Source organism: Mytilus trossulus, chromosome 3 (genome assembly GCF_036588685.1).
Source record: "Mytilus trossulus isolate FHL-02 chromosome 3, PNRI_Mtr1.1.1.hap1, whole genome shotgun sequence".
Classification (NCBI taxonomy): Eukaryota; Metazoa; Mollusca; class Bivalvia; order Mytilida; family Mytilidae; genus Mytilus; species Mytilus trossulus.
Window position 1 is genome coordinate 74,840,512 of NC_086375.1, and position 17,664 is coordinate 74,858,175.

At 32.3% G+C, this 17,664-nt stretch overlaps 1 protein-coding gene across 1 annotated transcript in view; it reads left to right on the forward strand.

Moving 5' to 3' along the window:
• Window positions 1–260: 260 nt before the first annotated feature.
• Window positions 261–17,664, forward strand: part of LOC134712406 (uncharacterized) — a 45,159-nt gene continuing 27,755 nt past the window's right edge. Inside the window, exons 1-2 of the mRNA XM_063573918.1 lie at window positions 261–318; window positions 15,456–15,600. Of these exons, the coding sequence (XP_063429988.1) occupies window positions 15,460–15,600 (141 nt within the window). The 5' untranslated portion in view covers window positions 261–318; window positions 15,456–15,459. The remainder of the gene's footprint in view (window positions 319–15,455; window positions 15,601–17,664) is intronic.

Here is a 17,664-nt window from a genome sequence, read left to right on the forward strand (position 1 = left end):
TTGTCAGCTTATTCGAATATGTTCATGTTTTCTGGCACGTTTGAAATAAATGCAATTCATCTAATGTTTGAATGTAAATTTACACAATCATGTAATTATAAACATTTAGCATGTTTTAAAAACTGGAAGAAATGTTTATAAGTGCAACATACGGTATTTTTGGACAAGAAATCAATTTGTCTTACACTTTTAAAATTCAAATGAAGTAAAACAAGAAATCAATCTAGTTGACGCAACAATGACAATCTGTTACACAGAATAATAGTGGTGCATTTCTTTCCAGTGGGTCTCAATCAACACTGATTTACAGAAATCTTGGTAAGAATTTAGTCTTAGATGCTTGATTTTTTGTATTAGTTTTTATTGGCTTTGAACAAGCTGTCAGTAACTGTGTGTAGTGGCGGATCCAGAGGGGGCGTAGAGGGCGTATTTAATCCAAAATTTCAAAAGTAAAATTACAAAATACTGAACTCCGAGGAAAATTCAAAACGGAAAGTCCATAATCAAATGGCAAATTCAAATGATAAAACACATCAAACGAATGCATGGACAACAACTGTCATATTCCTGACTAGGTACAGGCATTTTAAAATGTAGAAAATGATGGATTGAACCTGGTTTAATAGCGCTAAACCTCTCACTTATATGACAGTCGCATCACAGTAGAGTGATTCGGTATGGTTGAGTTGATCAGTTCGTCGAAAAAACGTCACTCAGTCATTTTGAAATTCAAATTACAGGAACACATTTGCAATTCTGAGCATGAAAAATCATGACACCTTCAACGCGACAAAGGAGTGAGCAAGAACGTATTGACTTCTATTTCACAATTCAACCAAAAAGAAAGTTATACTCTATTATAATCTCATGAAAAAAAGTTCCACATTAATATTATTTACCTACGAAATTATGTTTAACCCCAAACGCCCGCGCCTATCTTAAAATAACATAGCTGAATAATTATCCCCAGTCAGTATAAGCTCTGGATATATTTAAAGTGCAAGGTAAGAGCCATTTGTTTGAGGAGGCAGTCTAAGATCTGAGAGTCTGGCCGTATTTAGATTGAAAACAATAATCTTGTCCACTTTTTGGCTAATAGAAACGAAAATTTCCATAAGAATAATATAGCATTAAATGAACATAATGAATAAAAAACGGGCGTATTTTTTTGGGGGGACGGGGGTTTGCATGAACTGATATATTGAATACTTTTATCAAGATCAGACTGCAACCTGTCTGCTGGGTGTGGCCTTTATGTCTCCATTTGTCGACCGTCATTCATAAATTCGTTGTCATTGCAGACTCCTTCGTAGCCTTTGGTTAATTTTCAATTTTTGTTGGGTAAAACATATCAACCAAACATTTGTATAAAAATTGCTTGTTTGTCTTTTTTAACTCGTGTCGCTCGTAATGTAAAATTCATCGAATAGCGCGGCGTGTATCTTGTTTACAACAAGAAATCTGTGAGTTTATGTTAACTTAACATACAACAATCGAGAATTTTCCATGTCTATTTTTTACTGACAAGTCCCACATCAAATATATCAGTTTATAGCTTTTGACCCATACTATAATTTTATGATAGACAATTTATGGGGAGAATACAACATCAAAAATGTCCAACCCTTACACTTAACAGTAACTATTATACAATATACATGCCCCACGTCTAGAACCGTTTAAAAAGTGCATTTTACACTTATTTTATGTTTTTTAGCCCAAAAAAGGTCCCAAAATTTGTTCGTCTCGCTCCGCTCGGCTAAATAAAAAAAACTTCGCCCCCCTTTGCAAAATCCTGGATCCGCCCCTGTATTCTATATGTAGTATGTCAAAACTGTCCATACAAAAAAAAAACTATATTCATTGGGAAAAGACATCGTGTAGCAGGAAATAAACAGAAGGGGGTGCAAGTTTGGGACATTCATACTAAACTTAGTCTTGTACGGTAAGACTAGATATCCCCTATTTTGAAAATTATCACACCATTCGGAACAATTAAAATAATTTTCAAATTAGCGAAGAGGAAATGAACCACATAAATTAATACTGGTCATAAATTCTCCGCTGCTGTCAGTCAGTCATATAGATGACACTAAACCATAATACATTTAATTTTTTAACCTTCTTCACGGTTGGAACAATAATTTAATATTCATACAACAGTTTTTAGACTATAACAAATGAAAAATAAACAAAAATGATGTTTCGCGATCATTAATCCATCGCTACATTTTGTATTCTGACGTGGTTTTTTTTGTAATGGTGTTTTCTTTCACGTCCGCAATTTTGTTGAACGTTCCGATGTTAAAAATAGAACACAAATCTTTTTAATAGATACATGTATAAATAGTTTATGGTTTAAAGAGTTATACATGGAATATTATCCTAATAAAAGAACATTCAGTGGATCCTTAAAAGAATTTTCTAACTAGACTGTATTGATTCGTATGGTTGTCTCCTCAAAGGAAATTGTTCTATTATATATTGTTGGGTTGATGTTTAGACGAGTTGTAAATATATAAAATTATATATATATATGGGTAAAAATTAACCGAATAAAACATAAAAATGTTCCCTGAAAGTAGCATCTCAAATATAGAATAGAACTGTTCTCAATTCTATTTCACCCATAAAACTTGAAGGTCGAGAACGAGATTATATCGAGCATCTCTATATCATACTACTACTATATACCTACTAAAAAAATAGGAGGGGTCCAGATCCCGAAATCCCGAACTTCAAAAAATGAAATCCAGAGGTCCCAAATTTAAAGTAATTTAAAATAAATCCCGCCATCCCGAACTTCAAAAAATGAAATCCAGAGGTCCCAAATTTAAAGTAATTTAAAATAAATCCCGCCATCCCGAAATTCGAAAAAAAGAATTCCGGGATCCCGAAAAGATTAATCCCAAAAATCTCGTGTTTAAAAATACCCGATCCCGGTCCCCCCCCCCCCCCCCCCCCCCCCCCCCCCCATTCATTTGTGTGGATGAACTAAATAACAAAACAAACATTTTCGAGTCATGTCTCAGCCTGTGTGCGATTGTATTATTGTTGTTTTAGTAGGCATATTTTGGTACATCTGTTTTTAAGTTATATCGCAACCTCCGTATTAATTTATTGTAACATATAAAAAGATATCAAAGGGAGTTAAAGAATAACGGATACTGGCAAATGTAAACATTTAACAACAAAGTTTGCAAAATTATAAAGAATAACATTTTAATACAAAAGTGTAGATACAGACAAGAACCATGTACATAATTAAGAAATCATTTAATGATAGAAGAATTTTACAAAATCGTTTATTGAGGATTTTACAGAATAAGCGTTATAGTTAAAGATAAAGAACATTTAGGTCCACAATTAGTACTGCAACTGACATCGAAAAAGACGTTTAGTTAACGAGTTTAATGGTCCGGAATAACACACGGCTGCAAATTGTTTCAAATGATAGAATCATATCTATATTTTAATTTCCGTCGGGTCGTAAAAAGTTTCTATGGTCACATTTTTGTATTTCATCCCTTTAATGGGGGTACCCCTCAATTTACGGTTTTGGGTAGTTACCTTCAAATACAAAAATATATTTTTTGGTTAAATTTCCCGCTATTTTCGTAAATATTTTCCATGCACATATCATCAAGGATCATCGGTATGAAGAAGGCATTAATATAATACCATCTCCAAGTAAAACTTTCAAACTTAAAGTTGGCTGTTTTTAGATAGAAATTTAACACTTTTTTCTTTGAAAACGAGAAAACAAATGATTCAAAAACAGTATTTGACATTTGAGAGGACAAACATATTACTGCGATACTGCATGCAAATTTTGTTGGGCGAATTCCGAACAATTTTGTCAAAAACTCAAAAATAAAAACATCATTTGTACCATTTTTAAATACGGAAATTTCCTATCCGTCATTCAGCTCCAGCAATTATTTTTTCCTTCACAATCAATTTGATAGTTTCGGTGTGATTATGTAGATTTTATAGGAGAAGTTAATTTATTTTTGAGTGATTTGAATATATATAGTAGTTCGTTAGCGAATTTTCTGTAAATAAGTTATATTTTTGTCAATAAAATTTTGACTTTTTATAAAAGTTAACCGAATCCTGCGGATAAGAGTATTTTCCGGAAATGACTATCGTTGATATTGTGTGAAAATACATTGTATGTCAATGTTTAACCTCAGAGCAATTAATATACATGCAAGTGGTCCGGGGTAAAGTACTATTGAATTTTCGCAGAGATTTGGTATGTGATAAGGTGATGCTAAAACCAACTTCTCTTGATATTCTGCTTTCCTTTGGCGAATCATCAGCGATGTTATGAGACTTGCAAAAGATGGCAAAATTGGTGCGTCTTTAAATTAGATTGATTGATTGATTGTTGGTTGCTTAACGTCCAGTGGCAAATATTTCATGCATCTTAAGGAAGAGAACAACTTAACCATAAAAACAATAGGTAGGTTTTGTCATAATAGAGGTCATTCGGGATGATGGTCGGGAAAATTTAGACTGCCACTGGAAAATGAAAAATAAAAATGGTTTGGGACAGAACTTGCCATTGCAACAGGCCACCTACGGACCCCTCAAAGAGTTCTTGCAAGGGTTTTTAACGTGCAAAACACGTTGCACTCCCTTTACACAAGGCATCGGATTTAACGTCCCCATTCTGACTGGACGTGACTGCGAACTTGATACATCCCGCACAGCCAAACGGACGTTCCACTTCGTTTTACTGTCGGTCGGGAGAAGACCAAGTGACCATAGTTCGTTTTCCCAGTCACCCTTTGGGAACTTTAAATTAAAAACAACAGAAATCCATATATGTGATCAAACTAATCGACATGCATCTTCACAACCTGACACTTTTATACGATCTCGCGCTCAGTTTCTTCCTTGTCGTTTGGATATGAAAACAGGGTTTTTGTGTAAAAGAAAAACTTTAAAAAAAAACACAAGAAAACCACACAAAACTGAGTTCTCTAAACGCGTTGACAGTCTTTTAAGTTGTGCTCATTAATGTGAGTAATCACTTATCCATGCATAACCAAGTACTTATTGAAGTAAACACCCGTGCAATTAAGTAAAACAGTTACTTAAAAATTAGAATTAGAAATTGCTGTCCATTCATTAATAAAAATGGTTAGTAAATAAATGTGATTTTTTTTTCCATAAGAAAAAGCCTTTCTCATGTAGCAGGACCTAATACATATACCGATCACTTTTACCCAAGATTGCACCGGATGCTTGCCAAACTGCCAAAAACTCCAGAAATAACTAGATAGTGTGACACCTTACAATTCAGACTCGGTAGGGCTAAGGGATATGAAATATAGAGTTGAGCTCTGAACTCAATATAGGGGATGCCATATCTGCTGCAGGAAAATAAAAGTCTATGTAAAGACTTTCAGAATTACACCAAGGTGTGTCTGAAAATATAAAGGATACATTAAAGGAAGAACAATTACTTCATCCTGCCACCAGTGCTCTCATGAGCTATGTCCTCGTTGGTATTTCTATAGAAATGATGCCCGCATAGCTTCTTAATATATATAGGAAGATGTGGTATGAGTGCCAATGATACAACACACCATTCAAGTCACAATTTATAAAAGTACATCATTATAGGTCACGGTCCGGTTTTTAACACGGAGTCTATGCTCAAGAGTTCATTTGTTACTTAATTGATGAAGAATAACACAAAGGCGCTTCTGAACCAGAGGCGGATTTAGGGGGGGGGGGGGGGGGGTTGCAGGTGGCCCGCCCCCCCAATTTTGGGGGAAAAATTTGGTTGCTTATATAGGGAATCACTGAAGCGCGACTGGAGCGGGCCCCCTCTTAGGTCAGTCAGTGGGCCCCCACTTATGAAAATTTCTGGATCCGCCACTGTGAACTGTATATGTCCCTAAAGATAACAAAAAATCGAAAATGTATTGCTATTACAAAATCAATCGTTTCTGTAGCAGCATTTGCCCAATTACATTTGGGATTGGCGGTGCAGATATATCGTGCATATGCATACATGTATGGGAATATGGATCACGAATGTTGATCGAAACTTTGTACTCACATTGCTTTTGTGTTTCTTTTGCAAAAGTTAGACTATGTCTGACGAGTTTGACAGAATCATGACGGTATTTACGTCTAGATAGCATTTGTACTAAAAAACTGAGTTTGCTTTGACCAAAATCTGCATTTCCTGTGCCGAACTTGTTCTTATAAGAAAAGTGAAGTGTCTTGTAGGTAATGCTTATACGAGTACTGAATCCGCATATGATGACGAAGAGATTTATTCATGTCCCTATTTAATGAATACTTGAGCTATTATGTATCGCTTTTAAAAGTTATATAAAGGTCATGACTGATTTTGAATAACAACATTAGAAAATTGGCATTGCATTGTATGATTTTTCATCCTTCCCTTAACAAATTAATAAGTTGACTTTTTTTACCAGGATAATCCCACTCAAGTAAAAAATGTGCATGCACCAAACTGATTTTTTTTATAAACCTCGCATTCGCCTCGGGTGACTTTAGTATATTTTGTGTTATAACTGCTCTGTTTTGACTTGGCAAATACACAATATGTATTTATCTATAAGTAGATACTATTTTTTACAAAATGCACAACCTTTAAAATGCAAAATTAAAACACTGTTTCAGCGCTTTAATTTTGTTTTTTTCAAAGATAGAAAAAATATTGATATAACTTGATAAACTGGTGTTTTATAGTTTAGAAAATAATTTTGTAATATACTTTAGTGAAACACTATACACGATATGAAAGTTTATGGATGTGAAAAGGACAAGGCCACTTCTTCTTTTGCTATGTCTTAAATGGAAAAAAATCAGAAGGTTCCAAATCGACGCCATTTTGTAATGGCAGCTCTTCATATAAGTAGTCAAATTTGTCGTTTTAACATCGTTTATAGCATATGCTTATGATCAAATTGTTTTAGTAGCATTCTATTGAATAAATATCAGAATATTTCTCCTTTTTGTCCTTTTAGTTGAAATATTGATATTTTTAGCTCTGACCTTTGACCTCAATTTCAAAAAATTGTGACCACTCTGGATTTTTACGACCCAACTTTTCTTATTGTACAAGTTTTCCTCTTTCCATCGATATATAATTTAGGTGTGTGTTCTTCCGGACCATTAAAGTTTAAAAAAATGACCTCTGGTTGCAGTACTAAATTCATATGAACCCTTAAAAACTCGTTGGATACTCTCGGTGTGGCTGGTCAGTAATAAATAAAAAAAAGTCACTGGTCAATTCAAAGGTTGTCGTAAATAAAGGCAACAGTAGTATACCGCTGTTCAAAACTCATAAATCCATGGACCAAAAACAAAATCGGGGTAACAAACTAAAACCGTAAGTGATGCAATATATTCTTATTTTCCTGTTCCCCTTGTGTACCTGCCAGTTTTATTGAAGTTTACATCGATCAAAGCCTTAGTTTAATCTAGTTTCCTGTTATTACTACCCCCCTTTTTTGTCGCATGTTGTGTATCATGTACTGATTCTATATATATTTCGAGCATAAACATGTACACTTATGGAAAAATAACTATTTACTAAACTTTTTAAAACGTTTTTGTAGACTTGTATATAATAAATGTTATGCAGAACAGAAAAAAATATTTACAAAGATGTCAGTTTTTCTGCGTGTTTTAATTGTTAACTTCCAAATGTATAAATAACCGCACGACACTCTTTCAATAATTTGTAGAATCGTTGAAATAATGTTTGTTTATATATGCGATGTTAAGCAGTAGTATATGGACAGAACTCGATCTGTCGTGATATAGTACCAAAAAAAGAGCTATTACATGTTCCGCTGCTAAAGTAACCGTTGTTTTCAAAAATTTGCCAAGTCATATCTCTGAACGGAGAATAAATCCAAACAGATGATCTACAAGATAGTCTAAGAGATTTACGAATTGGTTACCCAAAAAGTGACAAAGTTCAACAATCTCCCATTAGAGCAAATATTAATAAAGATCACAACTCTGACCACATGCACACCTTCAATATATGTACAGACAGACAACAAAGTGAAAACGTTCTAGGATTCAAACTGTAGATGTTATGCGGATTGACTGTAATAGGGGAAGGACGGCGGACAGAGGGACAGGGATAACCCCCCCCCCCCCCCCAACTTTAAGTTGCGGGGGCATAACAAATTATAGCTTCAATTACATCTTTTATTGCGTCAACTTGTAGATTATAGACAGTAAACCTGATGATTTCTATTTTTATGTTTTTACTATTTTTGCGTTCATGTACTTACAATATATTTTTGTTTGAATAAGTAATTGTTTTAGACATGTGTATTGATAATGAACATACATGTATCATATTTTTTATAATGTATAATTTCTTTTTAAAATGTTTCATAAAAGAGGGTCTGTTTAGGGTTAACGGAATACAGAAGAACGGGCAAAAATTGCAGAATAAAAGGCACAAAAAAAAAAAAAAAAAAAAAAAGAGCATAATGGGGTGCCTAAATATAAAGAATAAAGAATATTGGAAATACAAAATAAAAATTAATGATAATTATCCAGATAAAAAGAATCTATCAATACGAAACACATAATCATCGTGCATAATCAACACGAAGAACGTTGGAAATAATAAGCATGATTACTTGACGTAATGTAAGAAAAATAACGACGTCAAGAATTTTGATGGTTTTTTTTTGCCAAAATGTTGAGTTTGCGTCGCTTTTACAGGGAAAACGAAGTCGGTGACCATATTTTTTTTTAAAATCATCTAATTCGTAAGACAAAGAGGAAGAAAATGTTAATTTAAAAAAAAATTCTATGGAGCGGTTCACGTGATTTATACCGGAAATCAAAAATTGTAGAAGAAAAATACAGATTTCCCCTATATATTCAATGTAATTTAGTACCGTCTCTCGGACCATTTTAAAAATGAATTTTTCTCGAAAACGAAGTCGGTGACATCTACTTTTTTTTACATTTTCTGATGTATATTTTCAATATCTAATCGAGTTCTAAATTAAAAAAAAATCTATGGACTAGTTCATTTCCTGATCCTTGACCTTAAACTGTTTTTGATTAGAGTTCCACTAGTTTTATATAAACCAAAAGCGCATCTGGGGTACCTTATTATATAAGCCAGGGGCCGGTTTCACGAAGCTATCCTAAGACATGTCATAAGATATATCTTAGGACATGTCTTATGATCCTCTTATGACTATCCTAGGACATATCTCAGACCTCGTCTCGAAGCTATCTTAGGATGATCTTAGCTAAGACATCTTAAATCTGTCGCAAGTTCTTTAAATTTTCAAATATAAATATGATTTACGGGGAAAAAATCATGTGAATGTAGTATGTCTTACCATAAATTATTCTAAACGTATTGATTAATATAATGACATAATTTGCAAAATTAATATAAAAAAATTAAAGTAATTTATATATAAGTTATCTTTAAACAAAACATCAATTTAAATATGAAATTTTTAATGCAAAATTAAGAAAAAAGAATATAAAATGATGACATTCTTTTGGTACAAGTGAGTTGAATTCAATTTCGACTTTATTTAGTTATAAATTTTTGAGAGTTAATTAAGGGATAAAATCGTGCGTGATATCAATACAACGAATTTTCATTGTTGACAAATCATGATAATCCGTCAATCTAGAAAGCAGGAACAGGAGAATAAATAAGTAGATGATAATAAGATTTTTTTTTTTCAAAACTGATATAAAAAATGAGTGTAATTTATATAAATAAATGTATAACTATCCTAAGACCATCTTAAGACACCTCTCGCGTTGTCCTAACTTTATGACCAACTTTAAGATATGTCCTAATTTAGGACCACTTTGTGAAACCCACTTAGGACTAAGACATATCGTAAGACCATCCTAAGACATGTCTTAGTCCTAAGACAGCTTCGTGAAACTGGGCCCTGGTAAATTTGATGAAGCCTTTTGCAAGGGACTATCATGTACGATTTATAACCTTTAATTAATTTGAACGAAAGGTTCATAACGTTTATTATTTCTTATGTAGCAAATTACTGCAATCTGATCGCTGACTTACCCCGGTGTAAATAATACCCCACCCTTGTTCACCCCGGGATAAATACAATTTCTGGTTTAAAAATCAGCAAAGGAATTGTTCATCAGAAATACATTCATTATCTAAGTGTTATCAGGGATTTACACACTGATTACACATTACCTTTCTAGGACAACTACAATTACTACAAATAAAGCAAGCTGGAATTATTAAAAAGGAGGTAAATAAACATTTTCAAACAGATACACCATTGAAATCTCAAGATACGAAGGATCCATTAAATTACACATAACGTAAAACATGTATATACTAAAAGGGGGTCACTATTCCTATGACTTTAGGGATTTCAAAGACTATGAAAGACCATTTTTAAAGAGACAAAATTGTGTTTTAACCATTTTTGAAGAAACGAAATTGTGTTCTTTGAGGGTATCACGCTACTGGCTTTGAAATACGGATATTGTGTAAATAGAATTTGCTGTTACAAAATGAAGTCAAGAAATTATGTTATATCTCTCTCGTACAAAGCTCTGATTCCTTGCCCATCTTTTGCAAAACGTTTTGACCTTTTTGGTTTTATCTGCTCCTTATGTTTTTAGTAAACTTTGGATTTTCCAATATTTTGAGCCTCCCTGACGACACATGTATCGTCGTTATACTCAACTGGTACAGTAACATTGGTACAGTAACATTGGTACAGTAACATTGGTACTGTTATTTTGTTACTGCTTTGGTATGTACAAAGTATCAGATAATCGCTCTAAATTAAACGTCAATTTGCCATCATAAACATCACAAATTTTGGAAGAAAATGCTATGTGCCTAAAACTGAAAACAAAACAGCAAAATGCAGATACTTCAACGATCAGCCTACAAACTTTAAACTGTTTTGCTATTACCAACAGTACCAGTTAACGCAGGATTCTTTTTTAAAAGAAACAAAATCTTTTTCAACGGAGGCGTCTAACGTTAGAACTCTTAAGTATTTAAAGAAGAATCAGATAATTTGATTACAGTTTCGTTTGGAAATAACTGTAACGGTATTAAAAATCTACATTTACACAAAAGTAAGTTGCATAGCTGAGAGCTGACGTTGAATTAATTATACCTATATACATATAAGTACGAACCATAGCCTCACTGCTTCGAAGCTAGAGAAGCACAATCACGGAGGTGGTACGTCATATACGTAGATTTCAAGCACATCCCGTTCCAGAAGCAGCGGCTTTCTATCGTTCTTTTCTTATGGAGCAAATTGTCTTAAGGGAATATTGTTCAATAGGCCAAATAAAGTACGAAGTTAAAGAGAATTGAAAACCCAAAATAAACTCTTGGAGGCATACACTTTTTTGGCACTTATTTACAAATTAATTGTGTGTGTATACACTTTGGAAATTAGAATTCTTTAAAACTTAGAAAATGTGTGAATGTCTCAAATTTTTATGTAAAGGCAATTATATAAATAATTGTATACAACCCATTTCCTTTGGTATTCCGTGTAATTGATATAATTACTGACAATTAACAAAACTGGACACCCTACCCCATTCAAAGGTTTTGTATGTACGATTGTCTCCTTTTGCCCAGTCGCAATGTAAAGGAAATATATATTCCTCTTTATTTCAAATCTTTTAACCTAACGCTCAAAATAAATTTGCAATTTTTATGATTAACATGAGATGTGGTAGCATTACCAATAAGGCAACTGTCCACTAAAGTTAAAATGAAGTTGTTGTAAGCTGTGAGTTCAGTTGATAAATACGGTTCTATCAGTAAGTCAGATGTAATTTTCTTTTTATGACCAAACGAGAATTACACATCCATTACAAATTTTGTATCTGTGCATCAAATAAATTGTATTGTATCGTAAAACACAAAGAGAGTAGTGTGAAATTGTCGTTTTGTTTATATTTATTATATATCTGGTTCAACAGATGTTGAAAAAAACTGGGACTACCTTCAAAAGCCTCTTCACTACAGTTAATTTATTTAACCGAAAATTAATGAAATACATTAGAACCTAGATCGGTCATCATCATTGTTATATATCATTTAAACGATTGTTCGATGTTTATATAACAGCGACAAGGACCATCCGATATTTTAAAGAATCCATTCCTTTATTTAATAAGAACGTTCTATGTCACAATCCTCATGTTTTTGTAGGACAGACTGCGAACACGAACAATGGATTATGCATAAAAACTACACAGAAAATGCGACTTATTTAGAACAAGTTAAGAAAGCTATTTCTGTGATATTTCCTCAACTTCTTGATCACTGGTATTAAAGAGATAATCGTAACTGCAATTACGATTATCCCAATATGGCGACGGCAGATTTAGGTAAAATCTTTACACTCATTTTTCTTAAAGGTAGCGTGTTTTTGTCAATAGTCACTCAGCTGCAAGGTTTATCTATACCATTTCATCATATTTAAATCGTAACGGTGCACTGGAATTGTCTATGCGCTTTGAAAATTGCCGTTGAATATTTCTGCCCCTGGGAAGCCACTGCTGATTTAATTCTAGAACATAACCTATTTTGCCATAACGAAGTAGGAAAGACATTTAGAATTTGTCAAAAACAGTTTGACGAGAAATTAGGGGCTACAGTTTTCATGTCATTTCATTTTTCATGGATGATATCACAACTTAAAAGTTATGAAAAACAAGGGATAACTTTGAAAAGTGTAAATGACATTGTCATTTTGGAGAACCTTTTATAGCTGACTATGCGGTATGGGATTTGTTCATTGTTGAAGACCGTACGGTGACCTATATTTGTTAATTTCTGATTCGTGTTGGTCTCTTGTGGAAAGTTGTCTCATTGGCAAACATACCACATCTTTTTTTTTATTTTAGCTACTTCATGACTGTCACTGTAACTATAAACAACACAAATTTAATTTTGAATTATAATAATATGACATCCTTAAAACATTTAATGCTATATAAGACTAGAGAAAGATTGGGATTCTTTGTGTATTGTGAAATTAAGTAAGTAAACGTGGAGTTCATTGAGAAACATGGATTTGTGTTCTTTTATAGTTTGACAAAAAACCCGAAAATCAAGAAATAAAATTGATGTGGCTTTAATTTTTTTTACAAGAAATACTTATTCAAAGAATGCCTGCAAAGTTGATAAGAAAATAACGCATATTCCGTAATATTAGAAACAAACTAATTGAAAAATTCATAAAAACTCGGTATATGAAAAGTATGCTGCATACATATGCATGGAAGATATTGTAGAGAAAACCATTGAAGGTACTAAACAAGGACATTTTTGTATTTGCATACTTGCCATATAATTAGTACTTTTCTATTAAATGAAAGCAAAAATTATCCTTTCCTAATTGTCATGCATTTTTCTAAAGCACAAAATATTTGTTTTAAAATCTATAAAAATAAAGCTATAGGTAAGGCTAATAAAAACAATGAACAAAAGTAACAATAATTTAAACAAAAGTAACAATAAACAATTATAGTAACAATAAACTGGTAACTATTCTAGATCATTTACCATCCACACTGTTTAAAGAAACGTCCTAAAATACATGGCTATTTGTTCAAAACATTTGAATTTAATTTTTAAAATCATATATTATATCAGTATAAAATAAAAAAAGTGAATCCAAGGGAAACATTGGACGGCTTTATTTATTGAATTATAAGGAAAAGGGAAATATGAACACTAAATTCGACAATGCAGTTATAAAGTTATTGACGGAAACTTTTGTTCATTTCGCACAGAATTTTAGTATAAACGTGATATTGGAGGCAAAATATATGACATATGAAAATGTGGTATACGTGACTTTCATTTTGAGCAATGAATTGAAAGGATTGCACTTTTGGGAAATGGAATATAGCTAATTTTTCTCACCCCCCCCCCCCCCCCCCCCCCCAAAAAAAAACCAACAAAAAAAACAACAAAAAACAAACAAACTTAAACGCACACACAACATTGAAACTTTGAAAAAAAAAAATATCTACTAATATCACAATAACTGACTCGACAGCTGTTTCATTTTCCATATCTTTAACAGGTACATGTATATGTCAAAAGGTTAGGCATATTGTTGTCAGTTATAAATAGAGATATATTATAAATTTATCCTAGATATTAACGGGTAAGTTTCTTCATTTATTTTTATATGCGTTAATGTCATCGTTAAACTCGACATTTGCATTTTTAAGACACAAAATACCATTGAAATGCTAAAAGACATGAATTTATTATGTTTCAGTTACTATTATCCGATACAGAATATTACGATTATCAAAGAAGAAAAATACCATAGAGTTACGATTATCATCCCGAATTTTCCAACGGCTATTTTCACAACGCTTAGACAATTCCAGTGTACCGTTACGATTCAAATATGATGTAATGGTATAGATAAACCTTGCAGCTGAGTAACAATTGACAAAAACACGCTACATTTAAGAAAAATGAGTGTAAAGATTTTACCTATATCTACCGTCGCCATATTGGGATAATCGTAATTGCAGTTACGATTATCTCTTTAATACCAGTGTTGATACAGTCTCATACTGAACATTGATACACAACACTATAAAACACAAAAGACTTTTTAATCGATGTGATTTTGGTATAAAGTGAAAAATAAAATTAGAATTTAAACCATTCAAGTATCCTCATTTCCAGGTTAGGTTGAAGTACATATATTTGAATTTAAGACATTAAACTGATACATTTTAGAAAATGAACTTCTATCACCTGGTGCCAGATGGTATGTGTCATAAAACTTATAACTTGTACAAAAACACTGTACAAATTATAATTTGTACAAACTTACATCATGTACACAACATATACATTCTATACAGATCAAATGGTTACACACGATAGTACATTCTGAAGACGGAAATTGGGCTTCACTGCTTAAAGCATAAATAACCTTAATTTTCAATTCGTGTAACACCCTGGATGTAAAAAGTTGAGGGAACATATTAAACGAAAATATCACATCATAAATTGTATGTTTTTCTTGATTTACCTTTATACGTCTAGTAATTTGGTCGAATATTGGGTCAACCTAACTCTAAGACATCACGAAGTATCTAATTCCATTGCTAGCAGCTGTCTTTTTTTAATTTTGACTTATTTACTTTTATTCAAATTTTACATAACGATCAGTGCTTTGTACCAATACGTTACAAGGAAACGTCTTAGAGACAGCAACTATAAAATACAAATCTCACAAAAAGACAGTGTGAATGATTCAAATTTAAAAGACTTCAACCCTATGCCCAAGTTATTCCATATTGAAATCTAGTATGAACAGATAATATCCCAGGAAAATGAACACAAAAGTACACACAATTATTGAAATTAAGATATAACTTTGAAATTTCAGGAAGATGAAGATGAAGAGTGGTACGAAAATATTCCTGTCATGTTTAATGGTTGGATTATTGATGACTTTGATTGTAAAAAGATACTTCGTCGCTGTCAGTTACGATGATACGAATACAGAAAGGATATTTCCATCCACAACAAAGGTAAGTAAGCAGGGTTAGTGTCATGTGTATACAATGTTTTGTGTTCATCTTTATGATGCACTACTTTAGTATTAAGTAAATCAATTCTGGAACGCTAAATTAAAATCTGAAGCCATCACTAAAACCAGTCTAAAATATATGAACATAGAATTTGGACAAATTGTGCAAGTCTGGTATTTGAAAAACCAACCAAGACTTGAGCTTAGAAAAGCTATTGTGAAAGTCAGAATTATGACTGGATCATTTATATTCCAGTCAGAAAAACACAAGTTTACACACTTTATAGCAGAACCGTCATGTCAATTGTGTCATACAGAAAATCAAGACTTAGTGCATATGGTTACATTATGTCCAGTTCTAAGTATAAATACTATATAGAGATGAAAAAGGAAATATTTGATAATATTGACCCAACTAAATGGAATATTCTCTGGTGTGACAAGATGGAAATAACCCGTTTGTTACTGGATTGTAACAATTTCAAAGGAATTTTAAACATAAGCAGTGAACTCGTAACCAAGATAGAGGAAAAAGGAAGTAACCTACTATTCCAACTACATGTCAAGAGAATAGAATTATTAGATGCATTTAACAACAAATATAATGTTAATGTGAATTCGTACATAGAGACAGACATACTAATGAATTATAGTTTTGAAATAAATTTAAAGCTAATATTTCTTATTCATGAAAAAGTGAAGAACGAATACGGTTGTGAACCTAGAATTTTATATTTCGAGAATATTTTCATGAAGAATCTCAAACCACCCGTTGACAAGCACGATGATAGCAATGTACTATAAATTATGATGCAATATCAGTAATAAGAGTTTCATTGATTCAAATGTTCAAGTGAGGCAGAGAAAGTTTAAAGCATTAATATTCTCTATTTTATATGATGGTAATTGTTGGAATAATTTTTTTTCATGTATTATTATTGTTATCCTGCGTATTTTAAAAGATGGCACACAATTATCTTAATATTCAATAAACATTTTGAATAATTTTATTATAATTTTAGTTTTTGTCATATTGAGTATAATTATATTATTAAAAGTAAAGAAAGAGGTATATTTTAGATGTCTTGAATGATTGAACACTATTTTAAGAAGTCAAGACCAATTCAAATATATATTTCACGATATCACAGTAGCATGGGTTCGAATCCCGGCGAGGGAAGAACAAAAAATTTGCGAAACAAATATACAGATCTAACATTGTTGGGTTGATGAATAGACGAGATGTATTTACATAATGTACATAGCCATGTATCACCATCATTGATGGCGATCCGATGGATAAATCTGTTGTAGAGTTGTCACTGACTCAGACGTATATATGTATATATATATACGAGTCTAAATTGAAAACTACGTTCAAACCTATGATTGCGTTGGATAAAAACCGCAATTTTTATACGTGTGCATGTAAACAAATTTCGTTGTAGAAGGCTCTAAACACAGCACAAACAACATTTTCCAAAAGACCAAAAAAGTGAAAAAGTATATTTAAACAAAACGCATTTGACTAACAGGTCGAACAACTGATGTTCTTTAACCCTGCTGACTGCCATTGGCGATTGCCAAATAAAATTGATCACAAGAAGTAACAAAATGGATCTTAATATAAATTTAATACTAAACAGAATTTTTTTTTACTTGTGGCCACGATGTTATGCCAAAAACATAAGGTGTCAATTTATTTTTAGTACACCAGATCCGGATTTCGACAATAAATGTCTCTTCAGTGATGTTAGGGATCGAAACAGTATTTGGAAGGCCATATAAAAAGTACCATCATTTTTAGATAAACTCTTAAATTTTAAGATTCAATATAGGATGAACGGATCATATAAACCGGAGGGAAAATATGATACAAGCCCAAACGAAAAAATATAAACGAGTCTAAATTGAAAACTACGTTCAAATCTATGACTGCGTTGGATAAAAACCGCAATTTTTATACGTGTGCCTGTAAAACAAATTTCGTTGTAGAAGGGTCTAAAAACAGCACAAACAACATTTTCTAAATATATATATATATATATTGTCAGAACAAGCTTCT